Source organism: Equus przewalskii, chromosome 27, assembly GCF_037783145.1.
Source record: "Equus przewalskii isolate Varuska chromosome 27, EquPr2, whole genome shotgun sequence".
NCBI classification, from domain to species: domain Eukaryota; kingdom Metazoa; phylum Chordata; class Mammalia; order Perissodactyla; family Equidae; genus Equus; species Equus przewalskii.
The window spans coordinates 32,552,749-32,570,169 of NC_091857.1; the positions used below are offsets into that span (position 1 = coordinate 32,552,749).

General features: G+C 42.6%; 1 protein-coding gene across 4 annotated transcripts in view; it reads left to right on the plus strand.

The window, feature by feature from the left end:
* DOP1B (DOP1 leucine zipper like protein B) overlaps positions 1–17,421 on the plus strand; it is a 97,896-nt gene that overhangs the window by 40,394 nt on the left and 40,081 nt on the right. For all 4 annotated transcript variants that reach the window (XR_011533855.1, XR_011533854.1, XM_070597454.1 and 1 more), the window contains exons 8-15: positions 381–490; positions 744–858; positions 6,631–6,751; positions 8,250–8,369; positions 10,755–10,857; positions 11,492–11,683; positions 14,215–14,887; positions 16,588–16,859. Coding sequence is in view for 2 of the 4 variants with exons in the window: in XM_070597454.1 (XP_070453555.1) it covers positions 381–490; positions 744–858; positions 6,631–6,751; positions 8,250–8,369; positions 10,755–10,857; positions 11,492–11,683; positions 14,215–14,887; positions 16,588–16,859 (1,706 nt within the window). In the remaining 2 variants the exon portion in view is untranslated. The remainder of the gene's footprint in view (positions 1–380; positions 491–743; positions 859–6,630; positions 6,752–8,249; positions 8,370–10,754; positions 10,858–11,491; positions 11,684–14,214; positions 14,888–16,587; positions 16,860–17,421) is intronic.

A 17,421-nucleotide genomic window follows, 5' to 3' on the forward strand; every position in this document is an offset into this window, starting at 1 on the left:
TTGGGGAGAAGAAAGAGAAGGAAAAAGAGAAGACTGGCACTAGATGTTAGCTCAGGTGCCAGTCTTTAGAAATAATAAAATAAGAACAGCAACAACAAAATGATCCTCATTCCCTTAGATCCTTGTAATCATACTTGACAATTAGGGTGAATTCTTGGGACAAGCTAAACTGATGCCCGTTGAGATGGAATTCTGCCTGTCTGATCCGTAGCACACCACGTCCGAAGAGAAAATGTGGCTTGGTCTTGCTGGATCTGATTTTGGGTTTCTGTTGGAGGAATCCTATTTTGACAAATATCGGAGCATGCGACCTTTGCACGGTATGATGTACTTTAAAAGTATAGCTCTCTTTACAGCTCATGGTGCTTGTTCTTTTATAGGTTCAGATATTAAAGGAAATACTGTTGTGCCAGAATCTGAAATCTCAAATTCTTACGAAGACCCGTCCTTGTATTTTTTTGAAAAATACTCCAAGGATCTTTTGGTTGAGGTAAAGGAGCGTTTCTGGGCAGCAGACCCCACAGAGCATTCCTGACCACGGTTCTTAGTGGATTTCTGTGCAGGACCTCAGAGTCGACCTTGGGCTTATTCCCCGGTACATGGTTGGGAGAATTCCAGCATGCTTGTTTCATGCTGTGAGACTGGTTCTCTTTCTGCCCCAGAGTATTTAACCATTAGAACAACCAATGACGTCATAGTTTACTATGTACAATATTCTAATATGTGGCTTTAAAAAAAAATAGGGTCTGGCTGAGATACTGCACCAGAAGTTCTCCGATGGGGACGCAGACGACCGCCATCACGCCTACCTGAAGCCATTCCGCATCCTCGTCAGTCTGCTTGACAAGCCGGAAATAGGTAACTTTAGAAATGCCATTACACATCATATGCCAAATACAGATTCTCTGATTTGAGGCAATTAAAACATGGTGAGATACAGTCAGCGCATTATTTTGAATATAATTTAATCTTTGGAATTTCAGAATCTTGAAGTACTTTGGTCGATGTATTATGTGGTTTAGTTATCATATCCAGGCACCACTTAAAAGTCTTACATGATAAATTTGAATGTTTTTGTTAGGAAAATACCTTTGAGCTTCTATTGGGCATGTCTGCGTATGTGCCTGCAGCATACACACAGGGCTGACTTTGTAAGAACGTTTCTTCAATCAAATGTCACACTTCAAACAAGCTTTGATTTTATTTTTAAGTAAATAGGAGACCCTCCTCCGTCTTTTTGCCTTGTGACCCCAGGCAAGCCACTTCTGCCATTTGGGCCGCAGTCGTTGCCTCTCTCAAGTGAAAGGGGCTGAACTAGACTCTGATCCCTGGAGGGTTCCCCTTACACACTGTGGATCTCTGAGCATCATTTGAGAAAAGTAACCTTCTCTCCCTTGCTTTAAAACAAAAGAATTTGCTCCAACATCCATCGACCGTACAATCTTCACATCTAATCACTTGAACACCATAATGGGGAAGAAAGTCCCACCTTCTCCGTGGAATTTCAACCTTGATGACATCATCTGAGTGCCCAGATGTGCCCACCGCCTGGTTGCTGTTGGCGGAGAGCAAGAGCCAAGGGCTTTAGTGAAGTTCTGTGTCCCTCTGGCCTCAGGATGGAGACCCTCCGTCTGTTCATTCAGAGACAGGCGTGGAACATGCGGGGCATGGATGGTGCTAGGCTCTGGGGGTAGAAAGGAAAAAGAAGGGCTTCTGGTCAAGTTAGATGGAAGGGAGACTGAGGTGCTGGTGCATTTTCACTGTTGTTAATAATAAGGGATGACATCTTTTGAGCAGTTATTTTGTGCAAAGTGATTTGCATACATTTTGGGTTTTGATTTTTTTTTATTGAGTGCATAAAAATTTACACCATTTTGAGATTTCAGTTGTACATTATTTCTTGACACCACATAAGTGTTCCCCTTCACCCCCTGTGCCCACCCCCCCCACCTCCTTCCCCCAGTAACCACTGAACTGTTTTCTTTGTCCATGTGTTTGTTTATATTCCACATATGAGTGAAATCCTATGGTGTTTGTCTTTCTCAGTCTGCCGTATTTCACTTAGCATAGTACCCTCCAGGTCCATCCATGTTGTTGCAAATGGGATGAATTTGTGTTTTTTGTGGCTGAGTAGTATTCCATTGTATATATATACCACATCCTCTTTATCCAATCATCAGTCGATGAGCACTTTGGTTGCTTCCACATCTTGGCTATTGTGAATAGTGCTGCAGTGAACATAGGGGTGCATAAGTCTCTTTGAATTGTTGATTTCAAGTTCTTTGGGTAGATCCCCAGTAGTGGGATAGCTGGGTCATATGGTAGTTCTGTTTTTAGTTTTTGGAGGAATCCCCATGCTGTTTTCCATAGTGGTTGCACCAGTTTGCATTCCCACCAGCAGCGTGTGAGGGTTCCCTTTTCTCCACACCCTCTCCAATATTTGTTATTTTTAGTTTTAGTGATTATAGCCATTTTAACAGGTATAAGGTGGTATTTTAGTGTAGTTTAGATTTGCATTTCCCTGATAATTATTGATGTTGAACATCTTTTCACATGCTTATTGGCCATCTGTATATCTTCTTTGGAAAAATGTTCACATCGTCTGCCCATTTTTTGATCAGTCTGTTTGTTTTTTTGTTGTTCAGTTGTGTGAGTTCCTTATATATTATGGAGATTAACCCCTTGTCAGATACATGATTTGCAAATATTTTGTCCCAATTGGTGGGTTGTCTTTTTGTTTTGATCCTAGTTTCTCTTGCATTACAAAAGCTCTTTAGTCTGATGAAGTCCCACTTGTTTATTTTTTCTTTTGTTTCCCTCATCTGAGAAGACATGGTATTCGAAAAGACTCTTTTAAGTTCAGCGTCAAAGTGTGTACTATGTATATTATCTTCCAGGAGTTTTATGGTTTCAGGACTTATCTTCAAGTCTTTGATCCATTTTTTTAGTTTATTTTTTTGCATAGTGTGAGCTAATGATCTGCTTTCGTTCTCTTGCAAGTGGCTGTCCAGATTTCCCAGCACCATTTATTGAAGAGACTCTTTTTTCCTCCATTGTATGTTCTTGGCACTTTTGTCAAAGATTAGCTGCCCATAGGTGTATGGTTTTATTTCCAGGCTTTCAGTTCTGTTCCATTGATCTGTGTACCTGTTTTTGTACTAGTACCATGCTGTTTTGATCACTATGGCTTTGTAGTACATTTTGAAGTCAGAAATTGTGATGCCTCCAGCTTTGTTCTTTTTTCTCAAGATTGCTTTGCAATTCAGAGTCTTTGCTTGCCCCATGTGAATTCTAGGATTCTTTGTTCTAACTCCATGAAGGATGTCATTGGGATTCTGATTGGGATTGCGTTGAATCTGTAAATTGCTTTGGGCAGTATGGAATTTTAACTATGTTTATTCTTCCAATCCATGTGCGTGGAATTTCTTTCCATCTCTTTATGTCATCATCTTTTTCTTTCAATAATGTCTTATAGTTTTCATTGTGTGAGTCCTTCATCTCCTTGGTTAAATTTATTCCCAGATATTTTATTCTTTTTGTTGTGATTGTAAATGGAATTGTATTCTTGAGTTCTCTTTCTATAAGTTTATTATTAAAGTATAGAAATGCAACTGATTTTGTAAAAAAATTTGTGAAATCAACAAAAAAAGTTGCACCGTGCAACTTTACTGTGGTTATTAATTATTTCTAATAGCTTTTTGATGCATTCTTTAGGGTTTCTATATATAAGATCATGTCATCTGCAAACAGCGAGAGTTTCACTTCTTCACTCCCTATTTGGATTCCTTTTATTCCTTTCTCTTGCCTAATTGCTCTGGCCAAAACCTCCAGTACTATGTTGAATAAGAGTGGTGGTAGTGGGCATCCTTGTCTTGTTCCTGTTCTCAGAGGGATGGCATTCAGTTTTTCTACATTGAGTATGATGTTGGCTGTGGGTTTGTCATATATGACCTTTATTATGTTGAGGTAATTTCCTTCTACTCTCATTTTGTTAAGAGTTTTTATCACAAATGGCTGTTGGATCTTGTCAAATGCTTTCTCTGTTGTATCTTGTCCCATGATCACTGGTTTTTATTCCTCACTTTGTTGATGTGGTGTATCACATTGATTGATCTGCAGATGTTGAACCATCCCTGTGTCCCTGGTATAAATCCCACTTGATCATGATGTATGATCTTCTTTGATGTATTTCTGTATTCGGTTTGCCAAAATTTTGTTGAGGAGTTTTGCATCTATGTTCCTCAGCAATATTGGCCTGTAGTTTTCCTTTTTTGTGTTGTCCTTGTCAGGCTTTGGTATCAGAGTGATGTTTACCTTGTATAATGTGTTAGGAAGAGTTCTATCTTCCTAGACTTTTTGGAATAGCTTGAGAAGGGTAGGTATTAAATCCTCTCTGAAAATTTGGTAGGATTCCCCAGGGAAGCCATCTGGTCATGGCTTTTATTCTTTGGGATGCTTTTGATTACTGTTTCAATCTCTTGTGATTGTTCTATTCAGATTCTCTATTTCTTCTTGATTCATCTTTGGGAGTTTGTAAGAGGCTAAGAACTTATCCATTTCCTCTAGATTGTCCATTTTGTTGGCATGTAGCTTTTCGTAGTATTCTCTTATAATTCTTTGTATTTCTGTGGTATCCGTTGTTATCTCTCCTCTTTCATTTCTAATTTTATTTATGTGAGCTGTCTCTCTTTTTTTCTTTGTAAGTCTGGCTAGAGGTTTGTCAATTTTGTTTATCTTCTCACAGAACTAGCTCTTTGTTTCATTCATCCTTTCTACTGCCTTTTTTGTTTCAATGGCATTTATTTCTTCTCTGATTTTTATTATTTCTCTCCTTCTGCTGACTTTGGGCTTTGTTCTTCTTTTTCTAATTCAGCTAGGTGTGATTTGTGCATAGATTATTTAATGTGCGTTTCCCTACGGGCCACGCTTCCGACAACCCTGAGGAGGGTTTTCTTAGTATACCCATTTTGCAGATGGAGAGACTGCGGTTGAGCAAGAGTAAGTCACTTGCCCGAGGCCACCCTGTTGTTGAGATCGAAACTCGGTCTTTTTGACCCCAGACCCTCAGCTCTCTTCGTCAGGGCATTGCTGCTTCTCTCATTGCACTCAGACATACCGTACCAAGACGCTCACTCATTAACGCAGGTGAACTTCGACTTCGTGGCGTGGGCAGCTCTAGCTGTTCTCAGCCAAAGTCAGCGCATGAAGCCTTTGTCCCTCCAAGCTTGCCCTTCAGGTGCTGCCTAAGGTACCTGTGCGTCGTGCAGACCTCCCCTCTCTCCACTCCCTTCCACTCTGTCTCACTCAACCGGCGATGGCTCTAGAACATTCTCCTCTTAGTGTGGAAAAGTCTGAAAAGTCATGATTTCGTCTGAAAAAATGAAGTGAGTTGTATAAACGTATTGGGAGCCTGCTGTGTAACTTGGGGAACTATTTACAGAAGCAGGTGTAACCCAGCATTTGGAGACGGGTGTTTTATATCAAGGCCGTGCACTTGGTGAGCCAGGCAGAAGGTTACTGCTCGCTTGGGCTCACGGTCAGAGTTTCTGGAACGACATGAGTGGCAGGCTTTTGCTCAATCTCAGAGTCGTTTCATTTGCTGTCTGGTAATCGTCTGAGGGACGATATACTTCAAGGGCAAGGGAGCGGATGATACCGAACTAGAAGGTGGAGGACAGGCATCCGGTCTTGTCTCTTCTTTGGCCACAAGGCTTCAGCCGCTGCCCCATTTTCTGCTCCATGAATTGTGGCAACAAACTTGCAATCATCTACAAAAAGCATTCGGTGTTCTTATGCTGTAGATAAGGTACACGTGGGGCTTATCGTGAAGAAAGTTCTCTCAGAAGCGCATCTTTTGTTTTTGTGAAAAAGAAGCATAAAAGATAAGGTTAATCTGCTGATTGTGCTTTACACAGATGCGTTGGCAGAGCTCTCATTTTCTCTGAATTGATGCTGTTTTCATCCCTCTGTATACATGGCCGAGAGTTGCTCCCTTCGCTGCCTGGTGGCCTCTGTTTGTGGAGCAGAAATGTCCAGCTGCCTTCCACCTGCCTGATTGGCAGTGATGCTTCTCTAATGTGCAGAGCTGGTCCACTTCTTCTCTGCCATCTTAACAAACTCTTTCGGATTGGTGTTATTTCTTCTGTGGTGTTCTAGCTCATGAGTAAGAGAGTTCAGAGTAGGCAAGTTGCCCTCCTCTGTCCGTATTTGTATTGAGGACTCTCTCTGGCCAAGCAGTTTGTGTACTTAAAACATGGAGCATTTGCCCTGCCTCCACCCCGCAGAATCTGGCTTGGGCAAGTAACTTAACCTCTGCCTCAGTCAGCTTATGTGTAATCAAGACAGTAGTGTAGAACCCGGTCATGGGGCTGTTGTCAGGATTAGTAAGATAATAGATATAAAATGCCTAGAAGAGTACCCAGCACATGGTAAGCTCTACAGAAATACTGTTTATTTTTGTGGATGCTGTTTGTCCGGCTAAAGTTTGTTGTTGCAACTAAACTTGTGTCTGTACATTTTAGACTATAAATCGTCTGTGTGTACAGAGTTACTCTCTTTGTGTTTTGTGTCTGTGTCATTTATTGATTTAAAAATGGATTACTGATCTTTCTCTGGCCATTTTCCTTCCAGGGCCTCCGGTGGTTGGGAATTTGTTTCTGGAAGTCATCCGTGCGTTTTATTCTTACTGCAGAGATGCTCTCGGCTCCGAGCTTAAACTTAGCTACACGCAGAGTGGAAATTCACTGATAAGGTATGGGTTTGGCCTCCAGCTTCACGCTTTGTCCTCCATCCCTCCCGAAAACCATGATTTTTTTTTTCTCTGTTGTTCACCATAAATTGTGAAGTGCTGGAGAAAGTGGAGATGCAGCAGATCAGACCACCCGTTAAGATAACTATGCTCCAAAGTCAATCATCATGAATTGTCTCTTCCCTATTAAATAAGGTGAAGAGTTTAAAAGGAGTGTGATCTAGTCTCTGCCCCAGCCTGGGATGCACAAACCGTATTTATTGATCAAGTAGGAAAGTTGTTGAACAAAGGCAGTTGGATCTAGTGTACCCACGTGGTGATTTACAGGGAGGGGGCAGGTGGGAGGGGTTAATGTCAGGAAGTAGAGCCAGGAGATAGGAGTCTTCACGTGAGGTCACATGCCCCAGGACCCTGAAGGCAGAGTGAGTGGCGTTCAGGATACGGCAGACACGTCAACTTAAAGTATGGAGTTATTGTGGGTTTGTTGTTTCTGTTCTTATTAAGATAGTACAACCTCGTCCTTCTTACCTTCCTCTTACCTTTCCTTCTGCCTGAGTTGGCATCAGATATATTGAAAATTTAAGTCAATTCCAAGATTTTTCTGGTTTACTAATTATAAGTGTACCGAGTTCTTGGTGTTTGCTTTTTTCTCCCAGAATGAGAGTAGTTTATTGTTTTTCTAAGTACAAAAGCAATTTATGTTCATTGTAGAATATGCCAGTATTTGAAGGTACTAAAGAAGAAAATAGCACCCAGAATCCCACCACCTTTCAGAGAAAAGCATAAAACATTTTCATTTCTTTCCAGACTTTCAGTGCATATATAAATATGTAGATGCCTGTCTTTTATTTTAAAGATGGAATTACACTATTTAGTTGCCTGTTTTTTTAAGATGCAAATTGTGAGTTTCTCTGCTTGGTTCTCCTGTGGAATATGGTGGTTGCCTTAGGTTCCTTGGGAGGGATTTATCACTTGTTTAATAAATCCTGGCTGATTTACCAATCCCATTGATTGACTTTTAGGTGGTTTCCACTTTTTCAGTATTTTTAAACAACCTTGCAATGGTATCCTTATGCATACATCTTTGTGTGCCTGTGCAAGGATTTCTGTAGGATAAATCCCTAAAATAAATTTCCTGAGTCATAGAAGATGCACCTTTAAATTTTAGCCAAATTTCCCTCCTGAATGGTTGTACCATATTATTCCACCAATAGAATATCTATCTACAGTTGGACTAAAATTGGATTTCTATGTCACGTTCCTTTTCAGTAGCTCGTAAGCTCACTTCTAAGAGAATGTATCAATAAATACTGTTTAGGATGGCGTTATGCATACTCTTTCCTCTATAGGAACAGTAATATTTTTATCTTTATCCAAGTTTGTCAGTCTCTCTAGAAATAAGCTGTAAATGGTAAAATGAATTACAATTTTTCAGACATAGTGTTCTCATAATACAGGGTCTTTCAGAGATATATTTATAAACGTCTACCTTCCTTTTCAGTACAATAAAAGAAAATAGAAATGCTTCTGAGATTGTTAAAACGGTGAATTTGCTGATCACTTCCCTAAGCACAGACTTTCTCTGGGATTACATGATGAGGTGTTTTGAGGATTGCTTTAGGTAAGTATCCAGTTCAGGATTATGGAATATTTAGGAAGGATTACAGGGTTTCATGGTTTCTTAGCTGCTTATTGTGTCAGATTATATATAACCGGCTGACGTTGGGTGGTCTCTGCTGAGCAGATGACTGGAAGGAGTTCACTTAAAATTTTAATAGATTAAAAAGCATTGCCATTAAGAAGGTTCTCAGCATCTTTGCCACATAACTGTGAAGCTGCTTTATTAATTCTAGCTTAAGAAAATCCTCTGTGCATTTTCTGGTCACATCAATCAAATCCGCTTTCTTCCAACATTTCTTTTGGGGGCCTGATCTATTTAAAGAAGCTGAGTTTTGTGGCTCTGTGGCTGCATAGAGTGTTTTGAAATCATCAACCTTCTTAGATTCCTATTGAAATGAGTGTATAACTGGGCAGATAAAGCATCCATTAATGTTTTAAGCTCCCGTACCCAGCTTGACCGTCACGCTGATCTCGTGAACTGCACCACCTCACAGTTGTGGGCAGGGACGCACCAGGGATAACCTGCTTTCCTGAGGAGCCCCCTTCCCAGTGTCATTTTCCGTGTAAAGGAGGAATAATGTAATCTCTCAAACCTCGTTTTGCCCTGTGAGTCACTCTGTAAAACTTCATTCTTGTCCGTCTCCTTTGGAACGCTCTGTGCTGTCAACACCGTCATCGTGTACCTAGCAGCTGTAATAGAAGCTTTACTTATTAATGTTTGCTATGGGCCGTCCTCCTGCCTGAAAGCCTTACAGACATGCTCATTAACTCTTCAGGACACCCCCAAGAGAAGGAAACACTTCTATCATATAAGAAATGGGAGGCCAGAGACACATAGTACCTTGTGTGGCACTGCACAGCAAATTGGCAGCAGCCAAGGTTAGGACCCAGGAATGCCTGACTTCCCAGCTGCTCCTGCCTGCTTTTCTGCCTCCTCTAGAGCCAGGCCCCAGCAGGTGTCAAACCTGTGATGAGTAAATTAATTGTAACTGGATCCATGGGCAACAGCAAGGCCATGTTAGACGGAGGCTAGGCTATATTTTGGTCAGCTTAGTTTCATTTCAGAGTTATGGGGTATGCTTTCTTTAAAAAAAATTAACCACAAAACATTTCAAATATGAGAAAGAACAGGAAATAATGTCAGATACACATGTACCCATTGCTGAAATTACGGACAACACTTGGCCATTGTTTTTCACATCTCTTTTTTAAAGGAATAGAATGTTGCCACCCAGCTAGAGCTGACTCCCCACCTCCCCGGCACTTTTTCCGTCCTTCATCCTAACATTATCACCGTCCTGAAGTTAGTGTCTGTCCTGCCCGTGATGTCTGTGCTTTTATGTCAAGTGTGTCTCCAGAAATGGTAGTCTGTGTTCAGGTTTACGTCAGTATCAAGTGGTATATAACTTTTTGCAGTGTGCTGTGTTAGGGGTTCAGCAGTACTTTGGAGGTTTGTCTGTATTGGAACGTATGCATCTAGTTCATTTGTCCTAGGTGTAATAGTCCATTGTGTGAATAAACCAGTCGCAGTTCTTGCGTTGTTGTGAATAGTGCTCTGGTGACCATCTTTTCCTGTCTCTTTATATACACTTGCACAGGTTTCTTCAGAGTAGTCACCTAAAAGTTAGAATCACTGGGATGTTGTCTGTGCAGCTCTTCAAAGTCATTCTCTTGCTAAGATAAACTGCAGGATAACGAAGTGATAATTTATAATGAAAAATGTTAGCTCAGGTTGAGTGGTACCATCATAGCTAGATGAATCCAAAATTACTGGGCTTTGAGTGTATATATACTTTTTAACTTACCTGTTTAACTAGTTGCCTATTTATTTAAAAAGAAGTGTTGGGTTTCAGTATAAGATAAGCAGATGCTGATAGAGTTGACCAGTGGAGTTACACTCCTCTCTGGAGGCTGAAGAATTCTCAGCAAGTCGTGTGCCTGAGCTCATGGGGCGACGTGGGAAGGGCTGTCCCAGTTTGCTCCTATAGCTGGTTGGACACCTCTTCCGCCTGAGTCTTCTCTATTCTGGCTTCTTCCCTTGGCACATGCCCTTGGTTTAGAGCTGGGGGCCTGGAATTGCTGCTGTTGACGGCACACATCTGCTGGATATGGAATCCCACACGGCCGTGGCACCACCCTCATCTGAACTCATGACGTTCAAGGCAGAGTGAACCTATTTTGGAGACAAGCAGATTCAAGACACTTATTGACACTTGTCTGTGTTAGGTAGTTTTAGGTACCAAAGCTTAATGGTCAGAGCTACAGAAGCTGTCTTTCATTATGTTCGAAATAGAATAAGTAATTTTATTGGAAATCATGAGAAATGCTTGAAATTAGTATTGGACAAAGAATTGATGTTTTTCTTTCTTTCCTGTGACTTACGTAGACCAGCGAAGAAGAGTTACACTGTCGGGAGAAGCATCAGCCCTCCGCCCACCGTCTCGGAGCTCTGCACCCTCCTCGTGTTCCTTCTCGACGTCATTCCCTTGGTGAGGTCCTGGACCCTGCAGAGATGGCTCCACGCTGGCTGTTACTTATGTTCTTATCAGTGGTGTTGGCCTGTCTTATAAATTGAAACTTGGTGGAAAGTAGTTTTATTTCAACACATGGCACTGTTTTAATGTTTGTTTCAGCATGGAAGATGTAGCTGGATGTAATCTCCTACGTCTTTTATGTCTTATTTAAAAGGGGTTGTAACTTTTGAGCCAGTGGTAAGTTGTAAGCCACTGAGCTACAGTTATGTAAACCAGATGATGAACTGGGCGTCATCCCTGTTCTCTGGTGTTTAGGAGCGATGTGTTTCCTACATCACTACGTATGTGTAAATGTATTTCCTAGTTAAAATTGTGCAGTTGGCTAATTTTCTCCGAGGAAACTAATTACCTTAATATAGAAACAAATGTGACAGTTATTTTCTATTAGAAAAAGTAAAGCCATTTGAAAGGAGAGGAAGATCGTCCATTTGTCTAGATCAAAAAGAATTATTATTTTGTTTTCTGATTTGGGAATTAACGTGAAACTTAACTCTAAAAAACTGAATTTTCTAAGATGCCGTTCTAAGGTGTGTTTTCTTCTGATTGTAAACTGAAAGCACATGAGTTCAGCCCATGTTTTATTTCACAGGAACTTTACTCAGAGGTGCAAACCCAGTACCTGCCGCAGGTGCTTGGCTGCCTGGTGCGGCCTCTGGCTGAGGAAGTGGAGACTTTAAGCTTGCCCGAACTCACGCATGCCTTGAAGACGTGTTTCAAAGTGCTCAGCAAAGTCCAGATGCCGCCCTCCTACGTCGACACGGAGTCCACAAGTGGAAGCTCGGTGCGTGCTGGGGGGAGCTGAAATGGTTCTCGGGCTCAAAGAAGCTTGTGCCTTCCTGGGAGTCGAAAGTAGCTAGTGTTGGTTAGGATAGGACTAAAGACTAGAAGATACAGATAATATCTAACCTATGCTTCTGAAATCCTCAAAGACTTCATTAAAGTTTTTGCCGTAGAGGCTAACCCCCCTTCATTCGCTCACTCCTCTGCTCCTTCCCTGCCAGAACCCATAACCACAGCTCGTGGCTCGATGCAGCTCACCGTCTAGGCCTTTTTATGTCTTTTTATATATTTGTGTACATGCACTTTTGGGCCTTTTTAAAAATATAAGTGAGATACTAGTTTGCTTGGGCTGCTGTCACAAAGTACCACCCTGGGTGACTTAAATAACAAAAAGTTATTGTCTCACAGTTCTGGAGGCCAGAAGTCCAAGATCAAGGTGTCGGCAGGGTTGGTTCCTTCTGAGAGCTGTGAGGGAACGATCTTTTCTAGGCGTCTCTCCCAGCTTTGCCGTTCCTTGGTTTATAGACACATGACCCTAATCTCAGCCTTCATCTTTACATGGCATCCTCCCTGTGTGCATATCTGTGTGTCCAAATTTCCCCTTTTTATAAGGACACCACTCATGTCGGATCAGGGCCCATCCTAATAACCTCATCTTAACCTGATCATCTGCAAGGAGCCTATTTCCAAATAAGGTCACGTTCACAGGTACCGGAGGTTAGGACTTCATCGTCTTTTTTTAGATAACATATGCTGTTCTCTGATTTGCTTTGTTTTCATCCAAACAGTATTTTGGGGTATCTTTCTATATTGGTATACACAGAGGTATCTTACTCTTTCCTAATGTCTGCATGATAGTCTGTGGAATGGCTTTACTCTTTCTTCACCAATTCCCCTATTGAGGTTATTTAGGTTATTTCTGGGTTTTCACTGTTACAAGCAGTGCTGCAGGCAGCATCCTTGCACAACTTGTTCATGGTTGCAAATGTTTCAGAAGGATCAATTCCTAGAAATGGGCTGCAATCAACAACAATAACAATTATTGTTTCACAAGCAGTGTAAGGCCCACAGTCTTTGAATTATTATTATTATTATTTATTTATTTACTTATTTTTTTGCTGGGAAAGATTCACCCTGAGCTAACATCTGTTGTCAATCTTCGTCTCTTTTTTTTGTCCCCCTCCCCAAAGCCCCAGTACATAGTTGTATGTTCTAGTGGTAAGTCCTTGTAGTTTGTCTTTACGAGACACTGCCACAGCGTGGCTACTGACAGACAAGTAGTGTGGTTCCCGGGAACCAAACCCGGGCCACCAAGGCAGAGCATGCTGAATTTTCACTGCTAGGTCATCAGAGCTGGCTCTTGACTTGCTTTTTTTTACTTCGTTTAGAGATTTAAAAATTCTGCCCTTGAAATCCGTCCACTGCAATGGCAGACAGGTGTGTGAACAGACTAAAAGCAAGGCCATCCTGAGGGAGCTGTGTCTATTAGTTAGTGCTGGGGGGCCGGTGAGCTGCCTGATGGACCTGGAGCCTCCATTTACAGACTAATTACAGATGGTTGCCTCAATTTCAAGTTAGTCTTTTTTTTTTTCTTAGTTGCTGTAGCTATTAGGAAAAAATATCCTAAGAACGATTTAATATATAAAGTTGAAGCATGTGTAGTCTACAACTATAACCATGTTTCAAAAATTGCATAATACTCTCTCCTTTTCCTTAGCACCGGAGATTAAACACTGAAGAGTTTTAAATTTAATGTAATATTAGCTAATTAACAGCATAAGAAACGAGATTGATTCATTAAAGGTTGAAGTGTCATCCCTTTGGAAAAGCCAAAATATATGTGTGTGTGTTTGTGTGTGTATACGCATAAATATGAACGTATTTTATAGGTATACACATATAAACTCTTTGTTCTAGCTTTCTCGTCTTATTTCTTCATGCCTTTATTCTACTCTCAGCCCAGCTTCCTCATTCATATTTTTAAATCTATCAGAAACTGTTTTTGTTGTGGTTTTCTTTTGAGGAAGATTAGCCCTGAGCTAACTGCTGCCAATCCTCCTCTTTTTGCTGAGGAAGACTGGCCCTGAGCTAACATCCGTGCCCATCTTCCTCTACTTTCTATATGGGATGCCTACCACAGCATGGCTTGCCAGGTGGTGCCATGTCCGCACCCAGGACCCGAACCGGTGAACCCGGGACCATCGAAGCGGAACGTGTGAACTTAACCGCTGCACCACCAGGCCGTCCCCCAGAAACTGTTTTTAAATGGCCTTTTTGAACCCTGAAGGGTCTAAATAGATAACACAAAGTGGGCTCAAAGCCAGCCTACCAGAAGAGCATGGCCGTGTGCCGTCCTCCTCCTTGGTCCCCTCCCTGCCCCTGGTGTGCCTTCTTCATTTTATTATACACTTGTACACAGAGAATTATGATTTTTAAAAACAGGAAGCTCACATTCATAGTTAGCCTGATGCAGTTGGTATTTGAATCTCTTCATCTTACGGGATACACAATACAAACTTCCATTTCTTGCAGAGTCCAGTGAAAGGTGAAAACGGTCATGTAATTATGGACACAAAGATCGTGATTCCGGGTGATGAAGATGCTTCGTTTCCCCCCCTTAAATCTGAAGACAGCGGGATCGGGCTCAGTGCCTCGTCGCCAGAGCTCTCTGAGCACTTGCGGGTCCCCAGGGTTTCTCCTGAAAAAGACGATGTTTGGAAGAAGGATGGGAGTATGCAGAGGGCATTTCTTTCCATCCAAGAGCTAATTGCCAACTTTGCCCACAAGAACATTTTTGGAGTGCAGTTAACAGCGTCCGGAGAAGAAAACAAGTCTGAAGAGCCCGCAGGCCAGAGGGATGAGGGCGGGGCGGCGAGCGAGTCCGGTGGGAAGAGCTTGTGGGAGGCCAAGCCCATCAGTGTGCCCCAGTTTAAGCAGATGCTCTCAGACCTGTTCACGGTTCGAGGGTCCCCGTTTAAGACAAGGAACGTGGAGTCGCCATCACCTTTGCGCAGTAGCCGTGGCCGAATGAAAGAGGGAGAATGGGCTGTGGACCAGGTGGTCGTTGACCTGGGCAGCTCACGGGAGGGCTGCAGGGAGACCTTCGCTGCCGCCTGCCACCTGCTGCTGGACTGCGCCACCTTCCCCGTCTACCTGTCCCAGGAGGAGACGGAGCGGCTCTGCGAAACGCTCTTCCAGCCTCCAGGTGAGAGGGCGGCCCCACTGAAGTCCATCCTAAAGAGTCACAGTGCTCAGACAGCTCATGTGTAGAGATTCACCAAACTCATTTCAGCCAAGAAGGAGCTGTCTGCCACGTTTGTTTCCTTCTTTATCTTGTCATTAGTTGTGTGTGCTTTTGCCGTGTGTCTCACCAGATGGCAGATGGATGAGGCGGGGCCTGTACTTTTTAAACTCTGGGTTTTCAGCACAGCCCTTTAAATGGTCTGGAACATAAGAGGTGCCTAATAATAGTCAGTAAATAGGCTATTTCATGAGACTGGTTGAAGATTTGTGTGTTAGTTTTCTCGGGCTGCCATAACAAAGTGCTACAAATTAAGTGGCTTAAACAACAGAAATTTGTTGTTTCATGGTTCTTGAAGCCAAAGGTCTGAGATCAGCGTGTTGGCAGGACCATGCTCCCCCTGAAGATGCGAGGGAAGGATGTGTTCCAGGCCTTTCTCCCAGTTTCTGGTAGTTCCTTGGCGTTATAACTCCAGTCTTTACATGGCATTTTTCCTATGTATATGTCTGTTCAAATTTCTTTTTTATAAGGACCCCAGTTGCATTGGATTGGGGCCCACTTTCCTCCACTGTGACCTCATTTTAATTAATCACATCTCCATCGACCCTATTTCCAGATAAGATCACATTCTGAGGTCGTGGGGTCAGGACTTCAGTGTAAGAATTGTGGGGAAGAACACAGTTCAATCCGTAACAGGTAGTGTCTTAGTCAACTCGGGCCACTGTAACAAAATACCATAGACCAGGTGGCTGGAAGAACAGACCTTTATTTTCTCACAGTTCTGGAAGCTGGAAGTTCAAGGTCAGGGTACTAGCATTTTCTGGTAAGAGCTCTCCCTTTGGCTACAGAGGGCGGGCTTCTCACTGTGTGTTCACATCCTAGGAGTGTGTGTAGGGGGATCTGCTTGGTGTCTCTTCTTATATGGGCGCTAATCCCATCATGAAGGCTCCACCCCCATGAGGTCATCTAAACTTAATCACCTCCCAAAGGCGCCACCTCCAAATACCATCATGTTAGGGGTTGGGGCTTCAACATAGCGATTTTGGGCAGACACAGTTCCGTCCGTAGTAGGCAGTGAACATTTTAAAGAAAAAAAGGGATAGAGGGGAAGATGGAAAACAAGAAAGAGTGACTTAGTTGGTGGGAATGTAGGACAAAGATTTCCCCTCGTGTAGTCATTACCTTATATTGCTGGTGCAATTTGTCTCTTGGCTCATTAGCTGCCAATGACAGTATACTTGGAAGGACTGCTTTTAGAATTGATAGCCTCATGTAGTTTTGGCCTCTTTTAAAGCTAATGCCATGCGCCCTGCCACCAAGAGAGCTTTGAAAAAACATTTTGAACTCTACGCCCAAAAATGTAATTTTACCATATGTAAATTTAAAAAATAAAAGAAAAAGGAACGTACATTTTGAATCATCTCAAATCTCTGAGATTGACATTTGCAGAATTCAAAGAGTCTGATAAATTTATGAAACCAGGCTCACTGTCATTTGTCCTCTGGCCCTGAATGATGGCGGCATATTGCATTACCGCCAGAGGGTTATCACACTGCTATCCACGAGACTTCCCGAATCTAAGGGTGTCTTAGAATCTGCACATTGGAGAGCCCTTCTCATGTGATTTTGTGTGTTTCCATCCTCTCTGGTCGGCTTCCTTTTAGGAGCCGGCGATTCCAGTTTTCCATCTTGGCTGAAATCCCTTATGACCATTTGCTGCTGTGTGACTGACTGCTACCTCCAGAACGTGGCCATCTCTACTCTGCTGGAAGTGATAAACCATTCCCAGTCCCTGGCACTTGTCATTGAAGACAAGATGAAACGCTATAAAAGCTCTGGACACAACCCATTTTTTGGCAAGCTGCAGATGGTGACAGTTCCTCCCATTGCTCCAGGAATATTGAAAGTTGTTGCAGAGAAAACAGACTTCTATCAGGTATTTCCCACCGGGAAGTGGGTGGGTGGGTGTTTTTGCTGAGGATGATTCATCCTGAGCTAACATTTGTGCCTGTCTTCCTCTATTTTGTATGTGGGTCGCCACCACAGCACAGCTTGATGAGTGGTGTGTAGGTCGACACCTGGGATCCGAACCCATGAACCCTGGGCCACGAAAGCAGAGTGCACAGACTTAACCACTACGCCACTGTGCCAGCCCCTTCCCAGACCATTTATTTGAAGTTATCCCTAAGGTTGTAGTCACTGTGATAAGGAATATGGCACCTCTGGTGACAACCAGAAAGGGTTGCTCAAGCCCTGTGGCTGCCTTGTCCATCTCTCTGTCCCAGGCTTCTGGCACAGTTTCTGGCCCTGCAGCAAGTACTCAGTAAAGATTTGTGTTCACTTCTAGGCTGACCAGACTTGTGCCCTAATTTGTAAGGTTAAAGGCTTGGGGCTCTGTAGCTTCCAGGGAAACTTAGCACTTGTCAGATTGAATAAATACTATTGCTGAAGGTAGTGAGCAGGTGTTGTCCATCTTTCTTGGGGAAAAAGTAGGAAAG